The sequence below is a fragment of the Archocentrus centrarchus genome, chromosome 10, assembly GCF_007364275.1.
Source record: "Archocentrus centrarchus isolate MPI-CPG fArcCen1 chromosome 10, fArcCen1, whole genome shotgun sequence".
Taxonomy (NCBI): domain Eukaryota; kingdom Metazoa; phylum Chordata; class Actinopteri; order Cichliformes; family Cichlidae; genus Archocentrus; species Archocentrus centrarchus.
Genome location: NC_044355.1, coordinates 32,636,978 through 32,657,359, shown reverse-complemented (window position 1 = coordinate 32,657,359; position 20,382 = coordinate 32,636,978). Strand labels below are relative to the sequence as shown.

Here is a 20,382-nt window from a genome sequence, read left to right as displayed (position 1 = left end):
GGCTCTGTTGTGGTGATATGGTACTATGAGGTCTATAAGATAAGATAGGGTCTGATTATTCAAGGTCTTGCATGTGAGGAGAAGGATTTTAAATTCAATTCTGGATTTAACAGGGAGCCAATGAAGAGAAGCCAATATAGGAGAAATCTGCTCTCTCTTTCTAGTCCCCATGAGTACACTTGCTGCCACATTTTGGATCAACTGAAGTCTTTTCAGGAAGATTTTTGGATTACAATAATCCAGCCTAGAAGTAATAAATGCATGAATTACCTTTTCAGCATCACTCTGAGAAAGGATGTTTCTAATTTTAGAAAAATTGTGCAAATGCAAAAAAGTGGTCCTACATATTTGTTTAATATGTGGACTGAAGGACATATCCTGGTCAAAATTGGCTCCAAGACTCTTCGCAAGAATCTTGGTAATGCCATCCAGAGTAAGTATCTGGTCTGTAGCTCAGAAAATAGACCAGGTCACATATTAATCAGAAAGTTGGTGGTTTGATCCCTGGTTGCTTCAGTGTGCATGCCAAAGTATCCTTGGGCAAGATACTGAACCCCAAGTTGCTCTACGATGTGTTTGATGTGTGAATTTAGAAGAAGGACATTAGAGGTAATTTTGTCATAATTTCTCGGGATAGAATTTCTAGGCATAGCCAAGTGGCAGAAGGCTTCTTATGGTGGATGAGGATCTCAACTCTGCTTTCTGCAGATGATCAAATGCTGTTGGCTTCATTGGGTGGTGGCCTCCAAATCACACTGGAGGACTTCATAAATGAATGTTAAGCAGTGGCAATGAGAATTAGCACCTCCAAGTCTGAGGCTATGGTTCTCAGTCGGAAAAGGGCGAAATGCCCTTGGTGGGTCATGAACAAGTTGTTGCCACAAGTATTTTGGGGTCTTGGTCATAAGTGAAATGAGAGGGATGCAGGAGATTAACAGACCGACTGGGCTCTGTCTGCACTGATATGGATGCTGTACCAGACTGCTGTGGTGAAGAGAGTCTTGAGCGTAAAAGTGAAGCTGTCGATTTACCAGTTGATCTATGACCTTACCCCCACCTGTTGTCACAAAGTCTGAGTAGTGGCCTGGGAACACCTCGGTGTTCCCCTGGATGAGCTTGAGGAGTTGACTCAGGAGGGGGGGGGCGGGGGGGGGGGGGGGGTGTCTTGGCTGCTGCCTCTGTGACCTGACCCCGGATAAGCAATAGATAATGGATGGATGGTTTAAAGGATGGACTTCTGAGCCTTTTTCTACTGTGATGTCAGTAGCGCATTACTTAGTAACACGTTGCTGACACATTACTAGCAACTCTTTCAAGACCCACAGAGGTCTTTTCCAACTGAGAACCATGGCCTCAGACTTGGAGGTACTAATTCTCATTGTCACTGCTTAACATTCATCTATGAAGTGCTCCAGTGCAATTTGGAGGCCACCACCCAATTATTGGATAGTAATAGTAACTTCCATCCATCCATTTGGGGGGGGGGGGGCTGGAGCCTATCCCAGCTGTCATAGGGCGAGAGGCAGGGTACACCCTGAACAGGTCGCCAGCCTGTTGCAGGACCAACACAGAGAAACAAACAACCTTTCACACTCCCATTCACACCTATGGGCAATTTAGTGTAGCCAATTAACCTAACCCCAGTAAGTGTCTTTGGAATGTGAGAGGAAACCAGAGTACCCGGGGGAAACCCATGCAAGCACAGGAAGAACATGCAAACTCCACACAGAGAGAGGGAGAGGCCTGGGCCAAGGTGGAATCGAACCCAGGCCTTCCAGATGGTATTCTAACTGTGAGGCAGCAGGTTATTGTATTCAGTATTCTGTATGGTTTGTCCTGGTTCCTGTTTGAGTCTCCATCTTGTCTGGGACTCCCTCTGCATCAGCGATACTGCAGTAGCATCAGGCAGACTGGACCAAAGCCTAGGAGTTAGTAGCTGGACATCCTGAAGCAAGGATCTTTCAGTTGCTGCCTGACCTACACGAGAGCTGACTGGATCTCAAGAGGAATGGTCGTATGCAGCAAAATTAGAAGCGGCTACAGAGTCCGACTCAGCAGGCCCAGGAGCTCCAGAAACAGCTGCAGGTAATGGTGTCTATTGCAGATGGAAGCAGAGAATTGAAGCACTAATGGAAGCGATGCCCATCCTTGGCTCTGTGCCCAATGCCAGCAGACCGCGCTGGAGCAACAGAAACGTTCCTTCCAAACCAGAGAACCCAGAGCAAATAGTAACTTGTTAAATTAATTGGTATTGAAAAAAACTGGTCAGATGCGTTACTCTAATCTGATCACTTTTTTCAGTAGCAATGAATCTAATGCGTTACTATTTGCAATCTTCTAATCAGATTAAAGTTACTTATCCAAGTAACTGTGCGTTACTATTTTTGTCATTTTCCTCAGTACAAAGATATATTTTTGCTTTGTTCTTGCGTCTCAGCGAGTGACGTCTGGCCGATGGAACAATTAAGTGCTGTTTTCAGCACGAGGACAATAACAGCACAGCAACACAAACGTAAAACGTGGAGGGAGGAGAGAGATGCGTGTTTTCTACCTGGAAATACAGGCACTAATGTGAGTTTGTGTCAGCTAAAGATGACAATATCAAGGTTAGTTGTGACAAAGTGCTGGTGACAAAGTGTTATCTAGCTTCAAAAACACTACGTCAGATTTGAGGAAACATTTGGAGTCGCAGAATGGCACAGTCACACTTACAGAGCGAGTCCTACCAGGTGGTGCGAAGAAGAGAGCTGCAGCTAATGCAGGAGGCCCCCCCAGCACCCAAACAACAAAACCTGGACTTTGGGGCAAAACCAGTAAGTGGGGGAGAGCTGAAGAAGCTGGTCAGACAGTATGTAGAGGAAATGCTGCCCTTAAACACGGTTGACTCGCCTTCGTTTCATGGTTGTCATTTTTATGTTGAGGCGGCGGGGGGGGTGCTGCTGGTGTTGTGCCATAAAGTGATTCCGATGTTTCTATGTGCTTTCATGTGTAATGTCTTTGCTTATACTGGTAAACAGAGTGCAGTCAGCATGATTTATGAAGGGCTTATATATAAAATGAAGAAATAACTTGTTTTTCAACAATATTTATAATCAATCCAGTGCTTTTTGGCCACTTCAAATATATTTATAGAACTGTGATGTTATATTTGTTGTGATTTCTGCAGCCTTCTGAGCCAGATAAAAAAATGAATATATAAAAATCACTTTGCCAAAAACTGATTGCAGCTTCTACCTTGTGACAGAAATGTTTTTCTCACTCAAAATGACCTGATATCCTTCATAACATATATATTTGACACGTTTCACCCTCACATTTGCACATTTCAAGGTAATTTGGAGCTCAGTATCTTGCCCAGCTTGAACATGTGGGCTGGAGGAGCTCAGGATCAAACCAACAAACCTTTTTATTGGTAGACAACCTGCTCTACTTCCTGAATGGCAGCCAAATAAGGAGGACTAACTGATTAACTAAAGTTGAAAGATCACTATGAGGTTATTTCTTACATTGATCATTTCTTGTTTTGAAAAAAGAAATTACATAATACTTTCAAACATTTAAAAAAAGAAACAAAATGCACTTTGCATAGAATTCAAACTAAGTTATTTACTGTGCTGAATTTAGGAAAATTTGACTGAATATGATGGGATGAGCACAAAATTATCCATCATTAGTTGCACAGTTTAAAATGCTAAAAAATGCTGATTAATGTGATACAGTAATACAAGAGATTGTGTTAGTATACAGGCAGCACTGTCAGCTGCTTTTTGCTTTTCTCTGAGCTGAATAGCCCAGCTCAGCTATAACTGTACAGTATCAGTTGTGTTCTGTGTGTTTGTGTGGAAGGTTGATAAGGTAAAGATAGTCCTGGGTCTTTTTGTCACCATTCTCTTCCCTCTCTGCCTCTAACTGCATAGTCACATTCCTGTTATCTTGCACACTTCCTTCTTCTGCCTTTTACAGCACAGGTTACAACAGGTCAAAACAATAATAACATTCATTTATCATTACAGTAGGACAGGTATGTACTTATGCCGACGGCAGTAACCAGTTTGACAGCCAAGGGGGGGATGTTGCATGGCATGAACAGAGGTTCCAGGATGTGCTGACCAAAGGCCAGGGAAATGACTGCCATTGCTGCAGGCCTGCAGGATGCAACCAAACACATCAGTTTTCAGAACAGCATTAATTCACATAATCACATGCAACACTCATAGGTCTTAAACGCACAAAAGATTCTCATTAATCTCTCCAGCTTCACAGAGCTTTTTAGTCACCTTCAGCTGCAGATTTGTTTCATTTTCTGCACATTCAATGTTGGCAAAAGGCAGTGTTAACCCCAGTGTGCACTAGATTCCCAGCAGTACCGTACACAGCAGATGGATGTAGAGACCTGGTGGTGAGCACAGTGGAGGACTTAGCATTGAAGAGGAGTTGGTGAAGGCCAAAGTCAAAGCTAGTATCGTCATGAACCCTGGACGTTTTTCTACTCTACATGAGCACTCAAAGCACTTTATACAACACACCTCATTCACCCATTCACACAACCACTTTTTTTCTACGCCTAAGTGCTTTCTATCTAACATTCACACATATTCACACTCTGATGAGTGCCTTGGAGAGCAATTTGGGGTTCTGTATTTTGCCCAAGGATAATTGAGCATGCTGACATGAGCAGCCAGGGTCCAAACTACCCCGCTGTGTATTCATAGTTGCTGTTTTCGCCTTAGTCTTGGTCAGTATGTCTGTTCACCTTGCCTCCATGTTTCCTAGTCCCAGTGTGTGTGTGCCTTTGGGTCCACTGTCACACCATCACTTGACCAGCAGAAACCAAATATCATAAATGACTTGCATTCAATGCAGCTGGACATGAATATAACTCCAAGTTAATTTATATGAGTTAACAGGCACCTGCCAGATGCCAACACACATTTTTGTTTTTGCAGTTTATATTTTTTAGAAACAAGTGAATAATTTACACATTATTCACAAAAAAGAAATGTTCTCAGTTTGCTGTTTTTCTCATTTCAAATAGCTCAGAATAATATAACTGATGCTGAAAGATTGTCATTAAATTCATTATTGTTTCATTAGCAAGGTAAAACTTTTCAGTTGTCTTTATTGTTCAGTCCTTAAACGTTGGATATCACAGTGACATCACCTTTTGCGTTACTGAAGTCCTTTTTTGAGGGCTAAGGCACACATCACCAGGTATTTCTTATTTATTTGTTTTCATTTTGTAGGATAAACACTGAAACAGTGCAAGTGGGGACGAAAAAAAAAGCATAATTTTTTTTTTTTTTTGCTGAACGATAAGACGAAGAGACAAACACGTCGATGCAAGAGAAAAACCAGAGATGAGAGACAGAAAATAAAGAAAACTAATCTCAAGAAAAGTACTCTGAATTGCTACATTTGTTCATTTTTACATTTAAGTTTTAAAATATATATTTGTGAACCCCTGTTTTCACCCTGGGTACCAACATGATCTCATATAAATTTGTGAAATGAACATGACCTCTCAGAACAAATTACTTGGTAGTGGTACATGATGTATTAGACCACTGTGATTTGCATTTGGCTCTCATATCCCCACGTAGGTCCCATTGTAGCAGGTATAATGCAGCAGATATGAGTTTGTTTGTAATATTGGATAGGCAGCTTCCCAGACAAACATTCCCATAATCACGTCGTCATGTGGTGGAAAGCAGTGGCTATCTACGGGCTTGGCTTTAATAAGAATGAAATAATGCTGGACAGTCCCACAGGCTCATCTTACGGCTCATCTGTATTTCCCTCTTCATTTCCCACAGCAGCCACTGAGCTGCTGCAGCCAGGGAAATCGCTCTTTGTCCCACTCATTCTTGTTTTCATTTTCTGCCTCTGTCTCTGTTCATTTCCCATGGTTTTCATTCAGTCCTGCTCGCCTGGGGCCAGCATAAAATTGGGCAGCTCCAAATAGCCAGTAGACTGTTTGTACTGCTTCACCCTGGCTGTGTACACATGCTCTTCAAAAGAGCTTTTTCTCACCTCTGTGGCACAAAGTAAACTTAGGATCACATGCGGCCGTACAACTTTTATCCCCCTGGTGCGCATCACCAGACACAGTCTAACAGAGCTTATGTACACATCATGTATTTTGGTAGATAGAGACTACACAATATTTGCATCAGATAAAACGGTCACTTGGTCAAATTAAGAATAAGAAAAAAAAAAAACAGCTTATTGAAGAAGCATCAGTTGATTGAACCAAGAAAAGTCGTCTGGTTGTCTCTTCTTTCATGCCAATTAGCTGCCAATTAGGGCTGCTAATTAGTTAATTTCAGACAGACTGGAAACTTTGTTGCTTATCCAGTCTTTACTATTAGATTTCACTTTGATTTGTTGCACAGGGGCAAAGCAGGCCAGGTGGGGTGGTGGTTAGCGCTGCTGGCTCACAGTTAGAATAACATCTAGAAGGCCTGGGTTCGATTCCACCTTGCCCCCTGCCTTTCTCTCTCTCCCTCTGTGTGGAGCTTGCATGTTCTCATGTCTGCGTGGTCCAAAGGCATGCACTTACTTAGGTTATTGGCTACTCTAAATTGCCCATACGTGTGAATGGTTGTCTGTCTCTCTGTGTTGGCTCTGCAACAGGCTGGCGACCTGTACAGTGTGTACCCTCGCACTATGTTAGCTGGGATAGGCTAATCATAATGTCAAATAATAATGATATTATCTGACATAATAATGATACAACTGCCTATTACCAGAAAATTTCAAAGTGAATAATAGAAATAATATTGTCATTTAAATTCATCTATACCTTTTTTTTATTGTAAGTTCACTTTTTTTAACATTTATTAATTTATTAAATACTAAATATAAGGTGCTCCATGGAAAATCTGCAATCATAAGTGCACAAAAACAGTACATGAAGAAAAAATACACAATTTATAAAGTACGAATGCACAATTGTCACATTTACACAGTTCCATGTGACACTGCTAGTCTGAACCTGCCATTAGAATAAATGAATGATTTTACTTCACTGCTTGTACTGTTTGCAAACTGTGCTGACTCAAATGTCTGGTTTTTGTATTCAGATCATTTCAGGCAGATTTGAAATCTGGAGATACAACAAGTCTGCATGATGCCATCACTTGATACTTGTCCTTGGTTTAAACCAAAATCCCCGTGCTGGACTGAAACTTAGATTATGGTCATGCTGGATCAAGCTGACGAGTTCTCCAGCCGCGCCTCAATAACCACTGTCTGACAATCCGATTTTATCCATCTAAAAAATCCTTTCTATCTGTGAGTCCTCATAAAAAAAGCTGGACGTAAATATCAGATGAGCCCAGAAAGCTGCTCTGCTGTCACTTTTTGGCCATGAAGCCTCCCTGCTTTCTGGGCGCCAAACATGTTTGAATGGCCTATATGATAAAGGAAAAGTGCTCTCTTCTTGCTCCAACACTGTCTGGAGTTTTTATTTTTATTCATTTTATTTTATTTTATCATTTTACATGTTTTATATCAGACAAGCCCAGAATTCTAGCTTTTTATTTTACAGCTCTTCACTAGGTGATTTCCTGTTTACTTGTGATGCCATCATTCAAAGGGGAGGATCGAAAGCACAGGCTAGATTTTGAAGGAACTGACCTGGATTCAATTAGAATACCTGCATGATCTCCAAGGCAGGAATATGCAAGATGATGTTGTCTCTTTCTGTGGATCGGTCTGTGGTGACTTTTACAGAAAGGCAAGCAGTTACTACACCCCTCTGAAGACAAATTGGACTAGATTAAAACTCCCTGACAGTAATTTAATCTCCAGTAATTCATCATATTCTATGAAATCATAGGTTTGTCGTGTCTGTCCTGCGAAGACCCCAGCAGCTTTTAATCAGCTCAGAAACACAGGCCTACATCTTGATTTTAAAAAGTATATTGAGTAAAAGGTTTGAGCACTGTGTGATGTGGTTAACTGCCAGTATGTACAGTGGGATTAAATATGAGTGAAAACTGAAGGTGGTGTACTAACAAAGCAACTGGTTAAGCTGCACATTTGTTCAAGCAGGTGATTTCTCACCTAAAATCAGATTGTTGGAGCCTACACCAGCTCAACTTGCCTGTTTTCTTAAACATGGCAGGAGTTCCCTTCTCCATCTTTAAAACTCGCTGAACAAGTTATTAAAAGTTTCTGACATCGCACATGGTGTCCTGAAAACTCATCAGTTCTGACGATAAATGGGAGTTTATTGAGCTTACTTGCTAATGCTACCTCTGTTCCCACAGCAAGCACAGCTTGTAACTGATCTCAGAGCAGTGAAAGCAGAGCTGGCGGCAGCTTGTCTAGTACGCTAGTCTCCCATCAAAAAGCGGAGGTTTATCTACAATGGCCGTATGCAAACAACCTGCTGCAGCCTGCTGGCCTCTCAGCCTGACAGCTTGTTAATGGGTCGCCTGCCCCACACAGATTCAGCTGCTCTGGTGTCAGGCTGTGTTAATTCTGCTTCCAGAGGCAAATGACAGAACGTTGTCTGAGATGAAAAGAGAGAGATCAACTTACTTTTAATTGATGTCTGTTATTTTTTTCTGATTTCCCTAGATAAGCAGTGCTTGCCTTGCTTGCCCTGACAGAAAGCCGCAGAACTTCTGACTCCTGTGCAGCACTTTTAAATTTTAATGCTGCATCACATGTATCATTCACATCTAATGGAGCTCGGGGCATTAAGTCATTGCCTGTGTCTATAGTCTTCCTCTTTATGGATTTGACTTATATGATTTGCATCATGGTCCTTCAGGACAAATTTACTTTTTCTTTAAGCAGACTTCATGATTTTATGATAGCCAAAACTCTTTAAAAATGCTAAAGAGAATCTTTTAAGCAGAAGTGTTTAATTTTTCTGTTACTTCTTATTTTTGGGAATGTTAATCCCAATCCAGACCCCAATTCCACTGATGTTTTAACACCTCAGATGATTTCATTTTTTTAAAATTGGCAGGCCTGTTTTAAAGTTTATGTGCTGAGGTGGATATGATTGTGTTTAGGCACATTGTACTGACGTAGTTGTTACTCTTTTATCTGAAATCTGGTTAAACAAATCAATTACAAGTTCAGGTGTTAGTATGGGTATAATATATATAAAACTGACCAACCTAGAAGAAGCAGGGGTGTGGCTGTATTTGCCAAAAACAAGTTCCATGTAAATGTGCTGCTGTCTGAATCAGTGAGTACGCAATCTGAGATTTTAGCACTTGATCTCGCGCTCTCTGAAACCCTTCACACATCACAGTTGAGTTGGTGTTTGCTATAGAACACCCTCAGCTGTCAGCAGTGCATCACCCTCTTTAATGAAGCTCACACTCCTGAAACAATGTAGGATTAAAGGTTGTGGAATTGCATGGTTTACCTGTGATCTGACCTACTCCGTGAGCACCATCAGGCTTGGGCAAAAACCGATCACCCCAACCAACCAAAAACCCCCCTATTCAGGCAGCTGTGCAGTGCATGCACAGAAAAGCCAAAGCTGATCATTTTCTTATGGAGACTTCAAACAATCTCAGCAACCTCTTTAAACTCTGGAAGACAATAAAATTCTTATATGGTGATAAAACTGACACAGAGCTTAGCCCACTATCAAAGTCAAATTTATGACAAAGTGGACACGCTTGGCTGCTTTAATGAGTATTTTATAATGTCTGGAATATTATTTAAAACTAAATATTTCTCAAGCGTGCCCCTCTGCTGCTTTCTCTGACAGTTCTGTGGGTAGCCACCCCACTGAACCCTTCATTTATCACTACAGTTCAAGCTCCACAGCATCTTTTAAATTTTCCCGAATTATCAGACTCCGCCAGAGCAGTAGGTCTCAAAAATGAAAAATATGCACGTCCTTAACAAAATTATCTTCTGAGTTATAATGAGAGTACGGAGTTATAAGTAGAGAAATTCAGCACTATACCAATCAGAAATCTCACTGCAAAGCAGTATAGTCTCTGCTTGCCTTTCTGTAAAAGTCACCACAGGCCACTGGTCCTGTGAGGGTTTTCAGTAGAGCTGCACAGCACAGAAAGAGACTTCATTTTGCATATCCCTGCCTTGGAGATCATGCAGGTATTCTAATTGAGTTTTCTTTTGCAATGTGAAGTTTTTTTTACTAATGTGCGCTGAAATGTGAGACTTTGTAGGTGTGCTGGACCTTTTTTCATATATTAGTCAACTAATTATCTGACATTTTCTAAATGATTGATGAAAGTTTTGGGAAAAGGCCCTGAAAATGTGTGGATGGACCATTTTTCAAAAACAAACAAACACACACACACACACACACACACACATATATATATATATATATATATATATATATATATATATATATATATATTTGTATTTGATATATCAGGTTAAAATTTCTCTGAAATGACTGTACGTTCAAAGTCTGTACCATTAAAATTTTAATGCAAATCATATGGTTGAGCAGAAGGCCCGTGCTGATTTGCGATGGAACGACCGTCACGTTAATGTTCACCTAAATCCAATATTTCCTCTTGTTTAGCTTTTTTTTTTTTCGTCTCCACCAACTCTCGACCTGCGCCTGGTTTTGTCAGTCTCTCTGTTTGCTGCTGAGTACGTAATGCACTGAGGCTTTATTAGAACAGCAAACCATGTTTCTTGTCACCACAAGCAACATCTGTGTCATTGCATATTGTGACATGAGCCAGTATAATATAAAAATAATAATTTGTAGAATTAAAGGTTCAATAGAATTGATTTAAGGTGAAAAGTGTTACCTTATAGCAATGAGATCAGCCCATAGTCTTATAAAAGCCATCTGAGGTCCAAATGCTTCCATTATATATGTGTAATGGCCACCAGACTTCTGAATACAAGTCCCCAGTTCAGCGTAGGACAGGGCTCCTGCAGTGACAGAGGTGACATGTTAGTATTAGCTCTGAAACAAGAAGGAAGACACATGACAGCTCCAGGCCTGTTAGACTGTCTCAGTCTCAAGAAATGTACACTCTCTGTGTCCCAGTCCATAACTTAAATTAACATATAGGTGGGCAAATTTTAATTACAAGTTCAGGCAATAGGAAATAAGGGGTGTATGAAGTAGTTAAGTAAGGGTATTAAGGATGAAGTGATTGGAGATTTAATTACAGCATGAAATCTAAAAGATTTGCAGACTCTTTGAATGCAGTTCAATTTTATTTATATAGAACCGAATCACAACAACAGTCGCCTCGTGAGCAACCTTGGAGTCTTTTTTGATCCAGGTGTGTCCTTCAATTATTAGAATATTTATATTTTATATTTATTTATTAGAATAAGGTTTTCTCCCATTCCATGTCTACACAAGGTTACATAATAATGGTGTTGAACCAGATGTATTATTGTAAGTAGGACCATCAGATTACCAAGTGACCCAGTGAATCGGGGGCTGTTGCAGACCTTGTAGTTCTGTGCCTCGGGGGGAGTTGGTTCATAATCTGAGCGTGCTCATCACCCTTCACATGTATTGCTGATGATTCGGTGGCTTCAGCCAAGAAGCAGAAGAGTCACTGAAGTGACGCGCAAAACCTTTGCAAAACCTTTGCAAAACCTTTGCAAAACCTTTGCAAAACTGTGCTTTACAAAAGTTCAGATAAAATAATTATAGTGGGTGATTTTAACATCCATGTAGATGCTGAGAATGACAGCCTCAACACTGCATTTAATCTATTGTTAGATTCAATTGGCTTCTCTCAAAATGTAAAGGAGCCCACCCACCACTTTAATCATACTCTGGATCTTGTCCTAACATATGGCATAGAAACTGAAGACTTAACAGTATTCCCTGAAAGCCCCCTCCTGTCTGATCATTTCTTAGTAACATTTACATTTACTTTAATGGATTACACAGCAGTGGGGAATAAGTTTTATTACAGTAGAAGTCTTTCTGAAAGTGCTGTAACTAAGTTTAAGGATCTAATTCCTTCATTGTTATGCTCTTCAGTGCCATGTGCCAACACAGTGCAGAGCAGCTACCTAAACTCTGCTCCCAGTGAGGTCGATTATCTCGTCAATAGTTTTACATCCTCACTGCGTATAACTTTGGATACTGTGGCTCCTCTGAAAAGGAAAGCTTCAAATCAGAAGTGCCTGACTCCGTGGTATAATTCACAAACGCACAGCTTAAAGCAGATAACCCGAAAGCTGGAGAGGGAATGGCGTCTCACTAAATTAGAAGATGCTCATTTAGCCTGGAAAAAGAGTTTGTTGCTCTATAAAAAAGCCCTCCGTAAAGCTAGGACATCTTACTATTCATCATTAATTGAAGAAAATAAGAACAACCCCAGGTTTCTTTTCAGCACTGTAGCCAGGCTGACAAAGAGTCAGAGCTCTGTACAGCCGAGTATTCCTTTCAAGTTAACTAGTAGTGACTTCATGGATTTCTTTACAAATAAAATTTTAGACATTAGAGAAAAAAATTTTCATAACCATCTCAAAGATTATTCTTCATGTTCGGCTGCTTTCAGCACTGCTGGTATTTGTTTAGACTCTTTTGCTCCAGTTGATCTTTCAGAGTTAACTTCAATAGTTACTTCCTCCAAACCAGCAACATGTTTGTTAGATCCCATTCCTACTAGACTGTTCAAAGAAGTCTTTGCAATTATTGATGCTTCAATCTTAAAAATGATCAATCAGTCTTTATTAGTTGGCTATGTACCACAGACCTTCAAGGTGGCTGTAATTAAACCTCTACTTAAAAAGCCATCACTTGACGCAGCTGTCTTAGCTAATTATAGGCCAATCTCCAACCTTCCTTTTCTCTCAAAGATTCTTGAAAGAGTAGTTGTAAAACAGCTAACTGATCATCTGCAGAGGAACGGTTTATTTGAAGAGTTTCAGTCAGGTTTCAGAATTCATCACAGTACAGAAACAGCATTAGTGAAGGTTACAAATGATCTTCTTAGAGCCTCTGACAGTGGACTCATCTCTGTTCTTGTCCTGTTGGACCTCAGTGCAGCTTTTGATACTGTTGACCATAACATTTTATTACAGATATTAGAGCTTGCTATAGGTATTAAAGGTACTGCACTGCAGTGGTTTGAATCATATTTATCTAATAGACTCCAATTTGTTCATGTAAATGGGGAGTCTTCTTCACACACTAAGGTTAATTATGGAGTTCCACAGGGTTCTGTGCTAGGACCAATACTATTTACATTATACATGCTTCCCTTAGGCAGTATTATTAGAAAGCACTGCATCAATTTTCATTGTTATGCAGATGATACTCAGCTTTGCCTATCAATGAAGCCAGATGGCACACATCAGTTAGTTAAACTGCAGGAATGTCTTAAAGACATTAAGGCCTGGATGACCTCTAATTTCCTGCTTCTAAATTCAGATAAAACTGAAATTCTTGTACTCGGCCCCACAAATCTTAGAAACATGGTGTCAAACCAGATACTTACTCTGGATGGTATTACTTTGGCCTCCAGTAACACTGTGAGAAATCTTGGAGTCATTTTTGGCCAGGATATGTCCTTCAATGCACATATTAAACAAATATGTAGAACCACTTTTTTGCATTTGCGCAATATTTCTAAAATTAGAAACATCCTTTCTCAGAGTGATGCTGAAAAGCTAATTCGTGCATTTATTACTTCTAGGGTGGACTATTGTAATTCATTATTATCAGGCTGTCCTAAAAGCTCCCTGAAAAGCCTTCAGCTGATCCAAAATGCTGCAGCTAGAGTACTGACAGGGACTAGAAAGAGAGAGCATATTTCTCCCATATTGGCTTCTCTTCATTGGCTCCCTTTTAAATCTAGAATAGAATTTAAAATCCTTCTCCTCACATACAAGGTCTTGAATAATCAGGCCCCATCTTATCTCAAAGACCTCATAGTACCGTATCACCCCAACAGAGCACTTTGCTCTCAGACTGCTGGCTTATTTGTGGTTCCTAGGATACTTAAGAGTAGAATGGGAGGCAGAGCCTTCAGCTTTCAGGCCCCTCTTCTGTGGAACCAGCTTCCAGCTTGGATTCGGGAGACAGACACCCTCTCTATTTTTAAGATTAGGCTTAAAACTTTCCTTTTTGATCAAGCTTATAGTTAGGGCTGGATCAGGTGACCCTGAACCATCCTTAGTTATGCTGCTATAGGCCTAGGCTGCTGGGTTTTCTCTGTATTATTTTAGGGTCTTTACCCACAATACAAAGCACCTTGAGGCGACTGTTTGTTGTGATTTGGAGCTATATAAATAAAACTGAATTGAATTGAAAAGTGACTCAAATATATCAGGATGTCTTTCTTGCACATGTCTTGTATAATTTAGTTGATTAAAAGCCATAGCATGGTTCTTATTATATGTGGTCTTGAAGAAATGGCCTAATGTTGTATAAAGAGATAATGTGTGTGTGTTGCAATGATCTAAAAAGTGATGTTGCAATGAATGTGTTGTAATGTTCTAAAATACATGATTTCATCATATTTGTTTTTCTTGTACATTTTGTAATTTTGTTTTTGCCACTTACTGGTAGTAGTACTGAAGGAAGCAAATATGGGAACTTCACTAAGACCTTAACTACAGCTAATATTTACATTACTGCAGCATCACACGTCACAGGCTGAACTTACACTGTGAAATACCAAGTTTAACACAAAACCAGTTATCCTAGCATTTGACTAATGAAAGAGTATTTTTGGCAGTGAGTGTTACATTTCAACTTTATCATTTTTCATTTGACTTTTTATGTTATTATTTCTCTTAATTTGTTTTTGTGTCTCAGTAAATCTGTGTACAGACAGAAAACACTTTTCTGAACCTCCAGCAGCATCTTACTGACTCAGTGAAGCTGCTCTCAGAACTGCACTGCTGATTTACCTCTAAAGCAACTCACCAAAGAGGGACAGCAAGCCGCACGCAATCCACACTAACAGGGACATTCCCACGCTGCCCGAGTGCTTCAGGATTCCCTTTGGTGAGATGAAGATGCCGGCTCCGATGATGGTCCCGACAATCATGGAGATACCTCGGAGCAGGGTCACCTTCTTCCCCAGTTCCACCTTCCTGCCGTTCTCATCCTTCAGTTTCCCAGTATCTGTCCCATTTGAGGAACCTTTGTGTCCATTTGCTACAGCTTCTCCATCTATGTGAGCAGAGGTAGATCTTGCAGTCATCTTTTTACACAGTGCCCACCACGCTTCCTTTTTGTTTATGCAGTGGATTGTGTTTGACTTTAGAGCTATCCCTTTGGCTGAGTTTAGATTTCCTCAGCCTCTGTGACTGATAAAGTTACAAAACTCAGATTTAAAACTAAAGGCCAGAGAAGCTTCTCTCTCTCTCTCTCCTCCCACCCACCAACCCCTTCCACCCCTCCCACCTGCCTCCCCACCCTCTACTGTTCAACTCTCTGAAATCACTAAACTTTTTTTCTCTTTTCATTCTGGCTGTGGTTGCTGTCTCACCCTGTGTGTGGATTCCTGTACTCCCTCCTTCTCTCTTCCAAGCTGTGGTTCACTATAATGACGTGTTACTCTGTTTGGTGCAATGTAATCACAACGCAGTATCCTGTTTTCAGTGCAACCTCACCTATTTCCTGATCTCTGCTCCTTATCTAATTTCTCTATTGTCAGTTTTCCTCCTTTAATTCAACTCCTTGCTCTGTTTGTGTGGTCAGATTTTTGAGCTTTAACGTGACAACAAACCTCTCTAATTTGTCCTGGGATAATTTCATTCAAGGCAAGTAGGTGAAACAAGCTTACACGTAACAACAGCAACTTTGCAACACTATACAAACAGCTTTGTGTGGAGGCGGGTGTGGTACTCCAAGGAACAGAAACTAGGGAGGTATCAGAAAACCTGATCCACTGTGTGCATACACACATACACACACACACAGGTCTCTGAACACATACGGCTGCTGTGAAGGCTCTTACCTTTAACCTAATCCTAATTCTAACCTCAACTCTAAAACTACAGTTTTGTGCAAAAGTATTGAGCCAACTCTCATTTCTTTATATTTTCCCAGAGAGGAGCCAGACTGTCTAAAATTTGAGCACCAGTTTGCTTGTCTTTGACAGATCTTTGGACATTTCACTCATTTTTAGTCCGGTCTTTGTACCTGACCATTTTCAACCACTTAGCTCTGAGTTATGAATCATTCAAGCATAAAAATGCACTTAACTTAAAGGATGAACCAGCGTTGTTTCTACACATAACAGACAACTTAGCAATGATGCCATTTTAAATTGTATCTTTAAGCACTTTGTTACTAGCAACTGGTTGCACAAGCACATTATTTGCTCCAGTTTCTTCGGTTTAATCCATGACAAATGCCAAAGCTAACACAGTTTGACACACATAAAATGTGATTTTTGCACCAACAAGGTGATTTCCAAAAAGCTCATAAAACATATCTCAGCAGGGTGTGCAGTGTGTGCTTAAAAAGGTCCTCAAGGAATAGAGAAAACATTTTAGCACAAACCTGACACAGGACCTGAGAGATCTACTGTTTACTAGAGAAATGTTCTCAGTGGAAGGGAAACAGGGAGGAAAGGCTGAGGTATGCCACATTGCACAAGAACTGGACTGAACCTCAGTGGCAACAGGTCTGATGGTGTGATGAATCCAAATATAGAATTTAGGTACCAATATAGGTTCAGTATATATGGAGGAGGTAAAGAGAGCAGTACAGCAGTGAGTTTTTACAGCAATCTGTAAAACATTGTGGAGGCTCTGTCGTGGTTTGGCGCTGCATTTTAGCCAGTGGTGTTGGAGATCTGATGGAATTATGAACACAGAAAACTACCATCAGATTTTGATCCACCATCTGAAAGGCATGCATGACAGTGATCCCCAACACACTGCCAGTACAGTAAAAGATGACCCGGATTGAAAAACACACAGTGGAACACTATCAGTCATGGATTGGCCGTCAACATTATTGAAGCAGTGCAGGATCATCTTGACAGAGACTGGAACAAAAAGCAGCCGACATCCAAAGAAGCGCTTTGGATGTCCTTCAGGGAGCCTGGAGAACGATTCCTGAAGACTACTTTAAAAAATTGCTTAATAGAGTTCAGGCTGTGTTGAAGGTGGTCATGCAACATGTTGACTTTCAAGCTCATCAGAATTGTGCAAACTCGGATATTGACTGTATACTTTATTTCCATGCATGTTTGCATATGTTTCACTAAACTGCTGCCACCAGTTCCCATTTTCCAGCCAAAATATAAAGAAATGAAGGCTGGCTCAAGACTTTTGCACAGCATTCTAACACTGGCCAAAATGTTCTTGCAGGGCAGAAATGTCCTCAGTGCAATGGTTTTCTACTAAAATCACAGACAGATAAACAGCCATTCTACAATATACAGTATGATGATGCTTAAGCATGACTGCTTAGTTCAGTCATTACATATGCAGATATAAATATTACAAATGCAGTTTATATGCTCCTCAAGCTACAACACAAGCTACAACTGAAGTCCTGCAAATGGGTCCTCACTCTACACACCACACGGTCAGCTTGCTAATGTCTGCAGTCTAAAACGCTTTAAACATCAAAGTTAATTACTGGCAATGTTAACCAATAATCTGAAAATACTTCATTATTTTAACACCAGTACTTTTACATTTAGTTAGTCATGCAATAAAAAAAAAAAAAAACTCTACTTCTTTATTGGACTCTTTCCAGCAATGTCAATACATATGTTCATTTAAAAATGTCTTAGTAACTTTCTAAAAGAGTTAGCTTATCAAACAGGAAGAACTGGAGCACTTGTTGGGGAATATTTTCAGTGCAGGGTAGTTTTTCCCACTTGTTTCTTCGATGCCAGAAAGAACAGGTTCAGCCTGTTGTGGACAAGACAAAAAGACATGATTAAGCAAAATTTAAACATCCACAAGGTCACCAGCAAACCACTTCAACCAAAACATGGACAAACAGCCTTGATTTATTATCACAGCCTTCATTTAGAATCATTTGTCGGATACAGTAGCAGTACCTATCAATCATACTGAACTGGCCATTATTGAAAACCCCACTTTCACCTGATTAGCAAGTTGTCATATGAGGACGTATGAATATTAAATGATACAATTTAATTTTTTTTTTCTTCTGCCCTGGTTTTTAAAATGTATTTCCTGTTTTGTCCTCTGTGGTTTTCAGGTTTTGCTGAGCAAGGGCATTTTTGTATGTGATGCATTTTGGCAAAAAATACTGCGAGCAAGCAGACATTCAATTCAATTCAATTTTATTCATATAGCACCAAATCACAACGGCAGTCTTTATATTGTAAGATAAAGACCATACAGTAATAGAAAGAGAAGCCCAAAAATCAGATGACCCCCTATGAGCAGCACTTGGTGACAGTGGAAGGAAAAACTCTTTTAACAAAAAGAAACCTCCAGCAGAACCAGGCTCAGGGAGGGGCAGTCATCTGCTGTGACTGGTTGGGCTGAGGGGAGAGAGACAGGACAAAAGATACACTGTGGAAGAGAGACAGAGATTAATATTAACTAATGATTAAATGCACAGTGGTGTATAAACTCATAGAGAGTGCAAAGAGGTGAGCCTAGGCCTACTGCAGCATAAATGATTAAGGGTTCATGGTTACCTGATCCAGCCCTTGAGAGCCGAGTACAATAACTTCCATTTTATCTGAATTTAAAAGCACAAAATTAGAGGTCATCCAGGTCTTTATGTCTTTAAGATATTCCTGCATTTTAACTAATCGGCATGTGTCATCTGACCTCTAATACCTGCGGCATGCTCTAATCTCTGTAATAAAATGTTATGGTCAACAGTATCAAAAGCTGCACTGAGGTCCAACAGGACAAGAACAGAGATGAGTCCACTGTCAGAGGCTCTAAGAAGATCATTTGTAACCTTCACTAATGCTGTTTCTGTACTGTGATGAATTCTGAAACCTGACTGAAACTCTTCAAATAAACCGTTCCTCTGCAGATGATCAGTTAGCTGTTTTACAACTACTCTTTCAAGAATCTTTGAGAGAAAAGGAAGGTTGGAGATTGGCCTATAATTAGCTAAGACAGCTGCGTCAAGTGATGGCTTTTTAAGTAAAGGTTTAATTACAGCCACCTTGAAGGCCTGTGGTATGTAGCCCATTAATAAAGACTGATTGATCAAATTAAAGATCAAAGCATTATTAATGGCAGGACTTCTTTGAGAAGTCTTGTAGCAATGGGATCGACAGTAATAGACACATTGATGGTGTGGGTGAAGTAACTATTGAAGTTATCTCAGAAACATCAATGAGAGAGAAAGAGTCAAATAAATATCAGCAGTACTGAAAGTAGCTGTACACAAAGATATATCTGTTGATGGTTATGAATCATTTCTTTCTCTACTGGTTAAAATTTTATTTGTGAAGAAATCCATGAGGTCATCACTAGTTAAAGAGCTCTGACTCTTTGTCAGCTACAGTGCTGAAAAGAAACCTGGGGTTGTTCTTATTTTCTTTAATTAATGATGAGTAGTAAGATGTCCTAGCTTTACGGAGGGCTTTTTTTTATAAAGAAACAAACTTTTTTCCAGGCTAAATGAGCATCTTCTAAGTTAGAGAGACGCCATTCCCTCTACAGCAGAGGTGTCCAAACTTTTTTCAAGGAGGGACAGATTTGACAATGTGAACGTCCCTGAGGGGCAACAGTCCCTGATGATATTATTTTAATGAATAAAATATGCATATAAATATTGTTATTTAATACTTTCATTTCCATGCAGCAAACAAACATGAAGTAACCAAATGAAGCTCTGAATTTCCAACTGAAACTTGTAACATGTAGATACTGTAAAATCCCGCTCTGTAATTCTAATAACAGAGCAACAGATGAGCTACTGACACTAATGTGAAGGACACACAGGGCAGGTCTGGCTCCAGAGCAGTTGTAGAAGTGCGTAAAATGGTGGGAGTCAGTCTTGATCTCAAGCAGTTCTTGATTAGGTTCAGAAAAATCTGCACACACAAACATGTGGAGCCAAACAAACTGAACATTTTCTTTTGCAAATGTTCATCTCTGATGGTGTTGTGCCAAAAGGTGATTTCAGAAAAAGAAAAACTGATTGTTTTTATGTGTTTCTGATGTGTAATGTCTCTGCTTATATTAGTAAGTAGACTGTAGTCAACAGGATTTATAAAGGCATTATAAATAAAATAAAGAAATGACCTGTACAAGTATCCTTATGACTGCGTTACTGTATCTACATTAAAATCAACCTGGTCCTTTTGGCCACATCAGCTATCTTTATAGAGCTGTGATGTTATATTTGTTGCAACTTCTGCCGCATTGATATCATTCATTTTAACAGATTATAGGCCAAAAAGACAGGAACTGTTTTTCAGAGTGGCACATATAATTTGTGTGGCATCTTATTGTGACACC

General features: G+C 40.0%; 1 protein-coding gene across 1 annotated transcript in view; it reads right to left on the bottom strand.

The window, feature by feature from the left end:
• Positions 1-15,267, bottom strand: part of slc7a11 (solute carrier family 7 member 11) — a 35,618-nt gene extending 20,351 nt beyond the window's left edge. Inside the window, exons 1-3 of the mRNA XM_030739871.1 lie at positions 14,876-15,267; positions 10,773-10,899; positions 4,030-4,145 (exon numbers count right to left, since the gene is read on the bottom strand). Of these exons, the coding sequence (XP_030595731.1) occupies positions 4,030-4,145; positions 10,773-10,899; positions 14,876-15,155 (523 nt within the window). The 5' untranslated portion in view covers positions 15,156-15,267. The remainder of the gene's footprint in view (positions 1-4,029; positions 4,146-10,772; positions 10,900-14,875) is intronic.
• Between the last annotated feature and the right edge of the window lie 5,115 nt (positions 15,268-20,382).